Below are 13,456 nucleotides of genomic sequence, written 5' to 3'. Positions count from 1 at the left end.
TATATGAAGCTAAATGATCCTGACCTGTATAGAGGGAGGGCGACCCTTAAGGCAGAAAGGATTTGGGGTGATGCCACACATCCTTTGTTTCAGAGTATCAGCTTCAGGGAGGAGGCATTTTTTCCCTCGGTGCAGAAAAAATCGATTTAAATTCTCATTTGCTCCTACCACTATTACATTTTTTAATTATGTGATTTGTGGTTTTTTGGCTTTATGCGTTATGTGTGTTATTTATGCTGCTGGCTACAAATCAAATTACCCCTCGAGGATAATAAAGCTTGTCTTGATCTTGAAAGCCATCTCAACCTTAAGCACTGCATGTCGTGCATGTTGCACAAACAGACCACCAGAGGACCTCAAACACATCATCTTAATGCAGCTGCTGTTAATTTCCGCCTAAACTGAAGTAAAAATAAAACCTCGTAGCCTACCTAAAGAACAGAAAGAGCAGTTATTCCGAAATTCTTTTATTTTTTTTAATGAATAGATTGATTTATTATATTTTTTAAATTATTATTCCAAGTTTGTTCATGCATTTATGAAAACTATTTATTTTGTGAATTTGATCTGATTTAATGGATGCGCATTAGATAAATACGTCCCGTATACTTAAGGGGTCACACAGTATGATTTATTTATTCTTTTATCTCTAAATGTGTGTCTTTACGTTCAAGAAGGCAACAATAAAAAAGCCTCCAATTTCATCCAGTACACAATCACTGTATGCACACGTTCCCTTCACAAAATGCCGTTATCTCTTTAATACACTGTTTAATGCTGCTGATTGTGTGAAGTTTGGGTGGATGGATGGGTGGGTGGAGGCGGTGCCCCTGCAGGAAGCAGACAGGCAGGCAGGCTGGGCAGCAAACAGACCGCAGAGAAAGATCCAGCAAGGAGGGGACACCGTCAGAGACCAGGAGGAGGGAGGGACCGACAGACACCGAAACAAACGGCGCTGACAATACCGCACCGGTACCGTCGTGACAGCGGCTGTGGGCAGCACGGAGCGGCGTTGAGGGCCAGCGTTTTCATCCCCTGTATGTTCAGAAACAGGTGAGGGTAATGGCAGCACGGCGGAGGGTTACTGTGGTCGGTGGGGACGCTGTCAGTGAGCACCCCGCCCGCCCAGCTAACTAGCGGATGATGCCTCTCTCCCCTCGGCCTGGCTATAGCTAGTCAGCCAGTGAAATTAGTCAGCTTTGTATGAGCTCTGTCACTAACTAGCTGTTTGATGGTTTTGCCATAATCCGGAGGCTGGATCCAGGACCTATATAAAGCTAACAAGTAGCCTAAGCTTCTTATGCTGTTTGACTTGTGGCTTAGTGCCAGTGTTATTAGCTAGCCATCTCTCAGGCTAGCTTAGCGGTACTGCAGTGCGTGTGTGTGTTTGTGTGCCTGGCTGTGATTATCTGGAGTTTTATAAATGAAATCTCGCCGATCTCAACGACAGATAGCCATCAGTACACCAGAGGCTACATAATATCACGACAGTCATATAACGTGCTGTTTTCTCCAGTGTAAACACAACCTCTGAGGCTACACCTTAATGTTTTCACTTCAAACCTCTGTTTTGCCTGGCTTGTTGTATGTTTTTAGCGTGTTTAACACATTTACACAGACTGGCACACAATGACCTCTTTTTTTTTTTGGAAGACTTAATGCAAACCTGTAATCTCAGTCTTAAAATCTACTTTTTACAAGCTTCTGCATTTGTTTTCCCTGCTAAAAAAAAGGCCCTAAATTTGTTTCATGTTTCATCCTGAAGTCACAGTGCCTGGCGATGCATTAAAACTAATCCTACTATTTTATCCTCAGGAAGTGGACAGTGTTACCCAGAATCCAGTTAATATAATATTCAAAGCAGTGACATTTGTTCTTTTCAAAGAGAATGAATCCTCTTCTTTTGCCTGCTCCCTTTAGTAGCTCCTCTTCCTCCATCTCATCCTGTCGCCACCATCCTCCTCTATCACGCCTACTCTGCATGTCCTCAGTTACTATATCCATGACTACACTACATCCTGTAGTTTTCCTCTTTTCCTCCTTTGTCCGATATAGCCACGATCCCTCTTCTGCATATGTCCAAACCATCTCAGCCTTGCCTCTAACTTTGTCCACGGTTTTCACTCCCAACATTTTTTAATCATTTGTGTTTTGCTTTTTTCATCCTGTAACTGGCAGCCCGTCGTCACAATGACAGCAGAGGAAACCATAAATGTGAAGGAGGTGGAGATCATTAAGGTGATCCTGGACTTTCTCAACTCCAGGAAGCTGCACATCAGCATGCTCGCTCTGGAGAAAGAGAGCGGCGTCATCAACGGGCTCTACTCAGACGACATGCTCTTCCTCAGGTATGTGAACTCAATGGTCACTCTGTACAGACTAGATACAGGTGTGTAAGAATTACTGTTAAGTAGGAGCAATGGGAAACTGTTCCAGTCAGTCCAGTAAGTTTAGTGTTTCTGATAGCATCTTCTACGGTGAGGATAGTGTAACACTGCACCTCCGCACTGGATGTTTGAGTGCTGCTTTGGAAGTAAGCCAGTCTGCTGAATCTGAGTATTAAAATACATTTTAGTGGTTCACCAAATAGTGTCAAGTTTCTGTTATACACTGTCATTTTGTTGTAGTAAACACAAGATATTCAAAAAAACCCTTGCTCCCTTATGTTACTGTGAGTCTTCTCATTCATAGGTCATATAAATATTTTGTTTCAGGCAACTGGTCCTCGACGGGCAGTGGGATGAGGTCCTGCAGTTCATTCAGCCTCTGGAGTGCATGGACAAGTTTGACAGAAAAAGGTTAGGCTGCCTATTTTTTTGTTGCAGCTTTTCACATATTCAGTTCATTTTACCTATTTGACACTTTGTCGCTGATAACTAAAACAAACAGGTGATGTAATGTGTTCCTAAGTGTATGTAAAAATAGTTAAAGGTCTAAATTTTGCCACCAGGTTTCGTTACATCATCCTTAAGCAGAAGTTTCTGGAGGCTCTGTGTGTGAATAACGCCATGTCTGCAGAAGACGAGCCACAGCACGTAAGTCAGAAAACTAAAGACTGTCATTCAAACGTCCCAAACAAAATCTGAATTTCCAACCTTTATAACAGTCACGTGTTGTTAGGCTGTAAACAAGGTGGGCCACTCTCAAGATAAAAACAGGTAAAAACTGTTTGTAATGTGTATTGTTTGAAAAGGAAACAGTTGAAGTCCGCTTAAAAGCTCCCTGCTTATAAGTGGGTGGGTTATGTTTCTGGGTCTGTGGTTAATGGTGGCAGCACTGACATTTACGGAGTGACTGATGGCCACACTGCGGTCAGAGATTATCTGGATTAAGCTCTTTATTTGCTCCTTTGATAAAGTTGTTTGCTGTTGTGGATAAAACACTTAACAAAGATCATCTGTCCACCTGTGACAGCTGATTATGACTGTTTTCTCCCTCCTTGTTCTGGATCGCGTACACCAGTAGGACAGCATTAGGAACAAGGATCAGGAACATATACTTTAAAGCCTAATGCTACGGTGGTAGAGTGGTTAGCACTGTTGCCCCACAGCAAGAATGTTCAGGGTTTGACTTCGCCGGCCAGGGGCTTTCTATGTGGAGTTTGCATGGCTGTGTGGGTACCTCGGCTTCCTCCGACATCATGTTTGGTTAATTGGAATGGATGAATGAATGGTGGTCTGTCTCGATGTGTTAACCCTGCGATGGACTGGCAGCCTGTCCAGTGAGTACCCCACGTTTTGCCCAGTGACAGCTGGGATAGACTAAACTCCCCCTGGATTGGGTAAAAGGAAGATAGATGGCTGGATTTCTTGGTAATAGATGGGTTATTACATATACCTGACCAAAAGAGTCCAGATATATTTAACTTTCAGAGCCTTTTTAAATGTTTTGCAGAAATAATATGTACATAATAAAATATTCACATTGTCATAAACCCCTGCTGAGGCTATAAAAGATTCATATGAGAGATGATTCTAATTTCTCTGTTAGTCCTAATTGCTAATAATTTGAAGTCAGACACACACTATTTTGTATAATCAGACAATCAGACTTGCGTGAAAACTCCATCTATCCCCTTAAATTAGGCTAGCTGTGAGTCTGCTGTAACATGATGTAGTTGTGGATGCTGCCTGTGATGCTTAGCAGTTTAACATCATGTCCTGTTAAACTGGATTAGCTCACACTTCCTTTGACATCTGTGCATATCGTGTACTACTGAGCATGCTCACAGTTAATATTGTAGCTGGGGATGTGTATTACTTGTGATACGGGCCTGATTGTGTGCTGGTGGTGATTTTTCAGCGCGTGGCAGTGCGAGAGGGCAAAAACCAAAACAATAGTGTGCTTTTTGAGAGAAGCTTGATTCTGTTTTTTTAGAGAGAATCGTCTCCTTGATCATCTGTTACATAAAAATATATATTTCATGTGTTTTCAGCTGGAGTTCACCATGCAGGAAGCTGTCAAATGCCTCCACGCCCTGGAGGAGTTCTGTCCGTCTAAAGACGACTACAGCAAGCTGTGTCTGCTCCTCACACTCCCTCGCCTCACAAATCATGCTGAGTTCAAGGCACGCAGTCTGCTGTTACAGAATAAGACTTGCATAATATCCAAGCAGCAGGAGGAAACTGTGTATGTGTTTTCTTTTGTGTCTCATTTCTCTGTTGGCGTCCCCTCAGGACTGGAACCCGAGCACGGCCAGAGTTCAGTGTTTCGAGGAGGCCTGCACCATGGTGGCCGAGTTCATCCCTGCAGACAGGAAGCTGAGCGAGGCTGGATTCAAGGCCAGCAGGGATCGACTATTTCAGCTGCTTCTCAAGGGAGTCCTCTATGAGTGCTGTGTCGAGTTCTGCCAGGTGTGAAACGCTAAAACTAAACGTAAAGACTGCGGCCTGAGTGAGTTTGTGCCTCTAACCGGTCTTTCTCGGACGCTTATGTGCAGAGCAAAGCGACGGGCGAGGAGATCACAGAGAGCGAGGTCCTCCTGGGTGTCGACATGCTGTGCGGTAACGGTTGCGACGACCTGGACCTGTCGCTGCTCTCCTGGATGCAGAACCTCGCCCAGACCGTCTTCTCCTGCGCCTTCGAACAGAAGCAGCTCAACATCCACGTAGACCGCTTGGTCAAGCCTGCTAAGACCGGCTACGCTGACCTCCTCACCCCGCTCATCAGCAAGCTGTCGCCATACCCCTCCTCCCCCCTTCGCCGCCCGCAGTCCGCTGACACCTACATGTCGCGCTCCTTGAACCCAGCGCTGGACGGGCTGTCCTACGGGCTCTCCGGCCAGGATAAGCGAGCGAGCGCCGGGGAAATAGCGCCGGGTAAAGGGGTCTCTCCGATGTCCCACTCGTTTGCCAACTTTCACTACCCCGGAGCAGGAGGGCAGAGCTTGAGCAGGAGTCTCATGATGGAGAGCTCCGACTGCCACAGCATCTTTGAGGAATCCCCTGAAACGTAAGAGCTTGGATTTGGAGCTTAAACAGATTTCCTGTCTCTAAATCTTTTCCTAGAGATACAAAAGGGAGCAAGATCCATTATTGATGTTGATTTATTTGATTGATTTTCTGGGGTTTGTGTTTTCTCGGTGAAGGTCGAGGACAGACACACCTGTGGATAAGATGATGGGCTCAGCTGGAGCCCAAAACACGCGTCCTGCCTCAGCTCCGGGCGAAGACGCTCCGTCAGCTGGTTCCGCTGACAGGAATGAGGTAAACATCAACGACTTTTGCTTTTTGAACTTGTTAGGCCTGTTGCATGCGAACACATTTCCAAACAAGTGCTGTGTTTTATTAAGCTTCCCTAATTGTTTTCTTTCGTTAATGGGTGTTGCCTACAGTATCAGTTCCGATTAGTCTGTAGTTGGTATTTTAGTCTTTCTTCACTTCTGATTGGCAGCCCAGGCTTTGTTGTCTAGTCTGGATGAGAGTGCATTAAGGAAATCGTACATACACATTTGTATTATGCTTTCTAAAGTCATCACTAGCTATTTAAACATTAATAATATGCTCTGTAACGATTGCTTTGTGTAACCAATGAGGCTGGTGGATCCAGGTCATGATCCGGGGTCAGTGGGGACATGTGGCTCGAGAGCCTAGGAGCACAGCCACAAAAATGATTCACCAGTCCCCTCGTGTTGCCCGTAAACACATCGTGAACACAGTATCTGTGTCTGTCTGTCACATGGTTTCTATTCTGGGGCCTCTTGTGCAGCTCAGTGTGAAGCTGGTGCTTTCCTCTGCCTTCCCCGTCACCTTGGAGACACACAAAGAGGCCAGAAACAGAAGCAGACTTTGGGACCTCTGTGATCTCACAGTCACGTCCCTGCCCTCGCTTCCTCTCTGTTCTCTGTCTCTTTTCCAAGCTGGCGCGATGCCAGCGTCTCTGTCCTCCCCCCCGACACGCGGTAGGTCTGTTCCCATCAGATTGCGAGGACAGGAAGCAGAGGACAGAGGGGGGAAATGATCTGTCCTCAGCTCCCTGGCTGACCCCTCCTTCCTCCGCTGATACCTGAACTGGCACGGAGCAGGGGTCACATGATCGCACTTCTGCCTTTGAGCAGTGTTGAAGCTGCCTGGTGTGGCTTGGTTTGTGCAGCTTTTTCTTTTAAAGCATTACATTAGAACAGTTTGCATTGTTTCTGCATGAGTTTGGATGTCCACTGTAGAGATGCATTATGTTGAATATAATGGAAAGTACATGTCAAAAAAAGTAATTTGTTTTTGGCTGATATTTCGACCCGGTTACTAGTTTTGTGATTTCATTTTTTTTTTCTTTTAATTTTTTTTCTTTTACCCCTCAGTTGTTAAAGGCTGCTGGTGTATTATTGTCACCTCACTGGGCGGGGGGCAGAATCACCCAAGTTTGTGAATACAGTAACTCAAGGATGAGGTGACGTAGGATTTTCAAATTCATACCCTAGAATCAGTGACCTTTTCGGTCAGAGATCATGATTTCTGCGACGGCAGGCCAGGTCAGGTCTGGTGGAAACACATTTTGATTTCATGGTTAGTTGCAACACCATGCCACCTGTTTTACATGTTAACGCTTCAGTTGTGTGCAACATGATGCAGCTCAATAAAAAGAAAGGTATAAGATATAAAGTATAAATTATGTGCTTCTAATATTAAATATTTATGCTTCATTCCCAGCTTCGTGACTCAACAGAGAAGTATGAGGAGTATTATCGCCAGCGCCTCCGCGTGCAGCAGCACCTGGAGCAGAAGCAGCAGCAGAGGCAGATGTACCAGCAGATGTTGCTGGAGGGAGGGGTCCAGCAGGAGCCCCCGCCCAGCGACATGCAGCACAGCCTCACAGAGAAGTTCCTCAACAGGTACGGACGCAGCAAACGAAATGACTTAAATGCTCTTTGCAAGATGAGGAATGTGCATTCTCTGTTTGCACATTCAGCCAGAGGTGTGGTTCACACAAAGAAACAAAAGCAGGCTCATAGACATGGGCGGGTAGCGTCTACTTCAGCACTATAATCATGCTGTTTACAAGATCTTTTATTTGTTGAAGCTCATCCTTTCATTCACATTAACTTTCTTATTCTAAAGTCCCGTCCTGCTTTTTTGTATCAAGTCAGCTGAGTCAGCTAAACTGCTGACTCAGCCTCCGCAGGTAACGGCCTGATTTTCAGGGCTTCCTGTTGGGTTTTTGGATATTCAGGCCAAGACTTCCTGTTTAGTCTGCCGGTCATTGTTTTCAAATGTGGATAAAGTGATAAAAGTTATTAAAGCAGATTCTCCATTAAGCATTAGTCAAGTTTGAATTTGAGCAAATGCAGTCTGCCTTTAGCTCGACTTTATGCCTGCACATGACCAAAACCTTCAAATGTCATCGGTCATTAGAGCCTAACAGATGATAAATGGAAACCAGAAAGCTTCCAATACTAAACATTTTGCTTGCTTACAGATTCTTCTTATTCATATACAGATATCTGTCTGTAGACTGCATAACCAAAGCATCTGGAAGGCTTTGAACTCCCCGTGGTTGTCTGAATTGTTCAGTTGTACCAACAGTACAATGCAGTAGCTTAAACTGGGGAGAATGGACCAGATCCCCAAAATGAGACTTCATCTCACCGTTCAGGGAAATATGGTACAGACAGCTGTTCAGTCGTATGGCGCACTTGTCATGGTAGTTGTGGGACAGCTTGCTGAAGTGAAGCCTGCATGACATTGACCTGCAGCTGTCAGAAAAGGTTAACATATTAAGGCTCTAAAAATGACGAGTCCCATGTGGGTTCACTTGCATGGCACACCCCCTCCTGTCTATACTGCACCATCTGCTCTAATCAGCTACAACATAACACATGGGACCACCACCTCATGTGTGTTTGTGTTGTACACAATATTAGACCCAGATTCCTCTCAAAACTGCAGTAGCATTATGTTATATGTATATTTTTACTGTATGTCCTCTAACCACAAAACCACTTCAGTTAGCTTCTGCTCAGTGATTAAAAATGAGGTGACAAAATAGTTAGTTTTTTTTCTTCTAGCGGGACAAAAGCTCTTTGATTTGCCCTCAGAGACATCCTCCCCATCCTCCCTCTCCCAGTCTACGTAGCACTCTACATTATTCACAAGGCTAGCTGTGCATAATTACATTAATATTTGAGTTTTCCTTTGTCATCTTCCCTTTGTAGTTCTAACCAGGCTGTCGGCCTGCGGGTACAAGTCTTTAGTAGAAAGAGGAAAACAAGTTGCCTCTTTGGAGACAGAACTCGTGTGTTTGGTTGTTGCAGGTCCATCCAGAAGCTGGAAGAGCTCAATGTGGGGATGGAGAATTTGGGAGAGGAGGTAAAGTCTCTGACGCAGCAGTGTAATGGCAACGGGAACACGCCCGCCTCCGAGGACAATAACAACCCTCCCTCTGTAACCCCCGAGCAGAGCCGGACCCGAGGGGGAGGGGTGCTCAGCAGCACCCCGCAACGCACCGTAGGGGGTCGGCCAGTACCGCCTCCAAATGAGTCCCCTGTCGTCACAATGAGGTTTGTGTGAGTTTGCTTTTGTTTGTTTTTGTTTTTTAAACCTGCTTGTTGAATTATTGACCCCTGTTTTTTGTTTGTTTTTTACAGTGGGCAAAAACCAAAAGGAGGCCAACAAGGTGACTCACCAGGCTCTTTATCCCGAATTAAAGAGGTAGGAACGGATACACACACACACACACACACACACACACATGGTGATAGCAGAATGACAGCCGTCACTAAAAATAACAGTTATGACAGACCTGGTGGTAATAATCAGTTTCAGGTTGTTACTCAGGTGTTACCTTTAGTTTAGCTCTGACCTTGTGTGGTGTGATTGTAAAGTTCAACACATTCTCTGTTGTTTACATTGTACTTTAAAATGATCCAGTGTAATGCTAATTTGGCTAAGCGGATTATAACAGTTTTATCTGAGTCAGTGATGTCACAGCAGTATGCATGTCATAGGGTAGAGAAGATCAGGTGAGATTACGGTGCTGTAATCTCATTGCTAATGTGTGTTTTTCGTATATGGCGTGTTTTCAGGATGACAAGCCAAAAAGCTTGTTTGTACCGGTGCATTCTTTGGAAGACACTCAGGCTATTCGAGCCGTTGCCTTTCACCCGTCTGGAGCGCTGTACGCTGTGGGCTCCAACTCCAAAACGCTACGCGTGTGCGCTTATCCAGAGACGCTCGACGCAAGGTAACAAAAATCAAAAAACAGAACACATTACAGCTAATTCAGGGTCAGATCGCTGTAAAACACATACTGTAGGTACACAATAAATGTGCAATGTTAACAGATGTTCTCTTCCATTTTTTTGTTTAGTATGCTACATCACATCTCTGTTAAAATCCATCTTTTTGTTTCTGTTCCTTTAAAATATGAGTGAAAAGTAGACTTTTTTTAAATTTATTTATTTTTATGACCACATAACAGCCAGCAACTAGATGTGCAATACACATTTTTCCCTAGCGACTGGTGGTTGCCATGTGGTCACTGATCTGTCAGTTAGCTTATAAACTTCTCTTCCATATTAGTTAAAGTTAGTGTGTAAATAGTTGAAAAGTTCAAACCAGTAACTGTTTATTTTCATCTCTGCATACAGTAGCTGACCACCTTTTAATCTCCTCAGTGGTTCAAGTCCAACAAAGCAGCCGGTGGTTCGCTTTAAGAGGAACAAACACCACAAAGGGTCCATCTACTGCGTGGCCTGGAGCCACTGTGGGCAGCTGCTGGCTACAGGCTCCAATGACAAATATGTCAAAGTCCTGCCTTTCAGCGCAGAGACGTGCAACGCCACAGGTAAGCGTTCTCAGTGTGAATGTGTGAATGTGTGGTGGGCGTCCCGTTTGTTGGCATTGCCAGTATTCTCATTTTTGTTTATTTTTGTGCATCCTAGGCCCAGACCTGGAGTTTAGCATGCATGACGGTACCATAAGAGACCTGGCCTTCATGGAGGGGCCTGAAAGTGGAGGAGCCATCTTGATCAGTGCCGGGGCCGGAGACTGTAACATCTACACCACAGACTGCCAGAGAGGACAGGGTCTCCACGCCCTCAGTGGACATACAGGTAACTGCTCCATCCCTCCATCTGTCCAGCACAAATCAAAGTGGAAGTCAGAGAGAGTAAGGATGATGCTGAAAGTGGACAATGTGTGATCTCTTCAGGACACATCCTGTCTCTGTACACGTGGGGCGGCTGGATGATCGCTTCCGGCTCTCAAGATAAGACGGTGCGTTTCTGGGACCTCAGAGTGCCCAGCTGTGTGCGGGTAGTGGGAACTGCTTTCCATGGCTCAGGTTTGGCTCGCATCATGTGTTTCACCTCTTAATATAGCAAGTGTTTGGGTACTGTGAGCCAAGATACCAGAAATAGTAAATGTTATCATTGGTTCTGTTGTTCTCGATTTGAAAATAATGACAGTTATCAGTTCATACAACTACACCCCTTCTTTACTACACAGGCAGCCCAGTTGCCTCAGTCGCAGTTGATCCTAGTGGCCGTCTCCTAGCAACAGGACAGGAAGATAGCGCATGCATGCTGTATGACATCAGAGGAGGACGCATCGTCCAGGTGTACCGGCCGCACACCAGTGACGTTCGGTCCGTTAGGTTTTCCCCCGGAGCGCACTACCTGCTCACTGGTTCCTATGACACAAAGGTCGTGGTCACCAACCTCCAAGGTATGTCTACCTTCAGAGCGCATACAGTGGTTGCATCTGGATACAATCCTCCAAAGTGGTATAGCTACAATAGTTAAAACATCTGAAACAGCACTTAATTCAATAGAATCACTTCAAACAAAGTTTAAGAATGTTTCATTAAAAAGCCACTCTTGTTTCATCACTAACATCTGGGGGAAAAAACAATCTTTTGAGTCTTAATAATCATAAGTAATTGTAGTAATAATAATAATAATAATAATAATAATAATAATAATAATAATACTAATAATAATAATGATGGTAAGTATTCCTGTTTTATAGAAGGTTTCCTCACCTCCCCTCTTCCCCACCTCCTTTAAATAAATATATAAATTAAAAGGATGATTGTGAGATTGGCTCCAGGTCTGCCACTAGAGGGGACTGAGTTACATCATAGGTACATCACATTTGGACAATCTGTGCTGTCTGTGAGGCTAAAGCAGAAAATAAAATAATAAAACAGGTCATATTGATTCACAAAGACGGTATATGCTGACAGAAAGCAGTACAGCTACCATTATTTGCAGATTTGCCCACAGTCTAATATACCCAGAGATGTTAAAGAGACACATATCTCTGGATAAACTGACCACATTCTGCAGCATATAAAATGGTTTTGACAGTCATGTACTTTAATGTTAGTGTGTTTTTGGAGTATTTTGTAATGTAACGTCCCAAGGGTGTGTCCAAGTTTTAACCGTTGAGCTGTTTATTCGAGGTGAAGTTGAAGAATTTGGAGGTAGTACTCCTTTGTCATTATCCCATCCACTTTGTGCAATGTCCCAACATTAAACAACCCAGAGCAGGATGCTACCACCAGCATGTTTGACAGCTGGTACAGTGTTCTTAGGGTTGAATGCCTCACCTTTATGCCTCCAAATATACTGCACCTCTTGTCACTGTGGCCAAATAACAATCTTTGTCTCGTGTGACGATAAAGCATTTGGCTTGTCCATGTGGGCAGCTAGTTAAGATGTCGCAGATCCTTTAACACCAAATATTAAAAGATTTAAGTGTGTATGTATATATTTGAGGCCACATGTTAGAGAAAATCCAGAATCCACACCCTAATACGTGTCTGATGGTTTTCTGCCTCCTCCTCCGTCTCTCTAGGTGACCTGACCAAACAGCTGCCTCTGACCGTGGTGGGAGAACACGGTGACAAAGTGATCCAGTGCCGATGGCACACACAAGACCTGTCCTTCCTCTCATCCTCTGCTGATCGCACTGTCACACTTTGGACACACAATCCATAACACACACACACTTGTATGCGCACACACACACACATACACACACACAGAGCCAGTTGTTTCTATCTGACACATTCCCCTAAAATATTACTGCTCCTCTGCATTGTAAACACTGTCCCACCCTTACACACACACACACACACTTGTAGGTACACAAACTGGTGAACAAGCCTTTCCCTCCTGTCTGTAGTAAAGCAAATGGGACTCACACCTGGGACACATCAAAAGCACACTTGTTGCATGTTCTCCTTTCTTGATCACCACACTGAGGAGTAAAACTGCAGGATTCTTCGTCGTTCTTCATCCTGTAATTCGCCCTGCGTTTTTGCTCTCTGCTCACACCAATCAGTTGCTGCATGTCCTTTTTCCTAAAGGGTTGCGTAGGAGAGACAGGACAGGAGTGCTTTGTTCATGATGGTGCCTTCCTTGAGTTCTCAGTTTCCATAACAAAAAACAAAACAAAAAAACTTTTTTTAAGATCAAATTTTGTTAAGTCATTTTGAGAATCATACATTCCTCTTTTTGCATATCATTATTTTTACAGCTGGTGTGATGCTGCTATTGTTTAAGAAAGACAAAAATTTGATGTAAAATGTAGTTTTTCCAGTCTTTCAGTAGTGAGCTTTTCCTCTCGGGAGGCCGAATCTGTGGAAGTCAGGCTATCTTGTGCTTCCCCGTGGGGTGTCTAACATTACTGTATGCACTGTATTACTGCAGCTCCAATTGTGTAAACGAGCTAGTGTGTTTAAATTTAAAATCAGTGTTTGTTCTTTTGTTTTCTTATTTTTTTTTTGCGCTGAAGCTGTTCCGGTGTCTTTGCAGTGGCTTGCTCGTTACTATGTTAGTATCAAAGGGAAGTACAGCATGTGATTACTGGTTGGGCGCCCTTGCATTCAGTTTGGATTTGGCTGTGCTCAAAAGCTTTGGCTTGTCTACTGCTCTGTGTGTGTAATATCAGTAGATGGCAGTCTTTTCCCCAAACAAGGGTCTGACCGTATGCACAATGGAATCTGGATGGAAGCA

At 44.3% G+C, this 13,456-nt stretch overlaps 1 protein-coding gene across 1 annotated transcript; it reads left to right on the top strand.

Moving 5' to 3' along the window:
• The first annotated feature begins 843 nt into the window (after window positions 1-843).
• wdr47a (WD repeat domain 47a) lies at window positions 844-13,318 on the top strand. The gene is made up of 17 exons (XM_063462963.1): window positions 844-1,053; window positions 2,179-2,348; window positions 2,715-2,798; window positions 2,951-3,035; window positions 4,436-4,567; window positions 4,677-4,853; window positions 4,940-5,451; window positions 5,588-5,705; window positions 7,146-7,327; window positions 8,747-8,992; window positions 9,080-9,143; window positions 9,518-9,675; window positions 10,109-10,278; window positions 10,376-10,546; window positions 10,645-10,776; window positions 10,941-11,159; window positions 12,294-13,318. Exons 2-17 carry the CDS (start codon window positions 2,191-2,193, stop codon window positions 12,434-12,436), a joined length of 2,751 nt encoding a protein of 916 aa, XP_063319033.1. The 5' UTR covers window positions 844-1,053; window positions 2,179-2,190; the 3' UTR covers window positions 12,437-13,318.
• The last annotated feature ends 138 nt before the right edge of the window (window positions 13,319-13,456 follow it).

The sequence above is a fragment of the Pelmatolapia mariae genome, linkage group LG18 (genome assembly GCF_036321145.2).
Source record: "Pelmatolapia mariae isolate MD_Pm_ZW linkage group LG18, Pm_UMD_F_2, whole genome shotgun sequence".
Classification (NCBI taxonomy): domain Eukaryota; kingdom Metazoa; phylum Chordata; class Actinopteri; order Cichliformes; family Cichlidae; genus Pelmatolapia; species Pelmatolapia mariae.
Note: the sequence above shows the minus strand (reverse complement) of the source record. Positions and strands in the feature narration are given on the sequence as shown.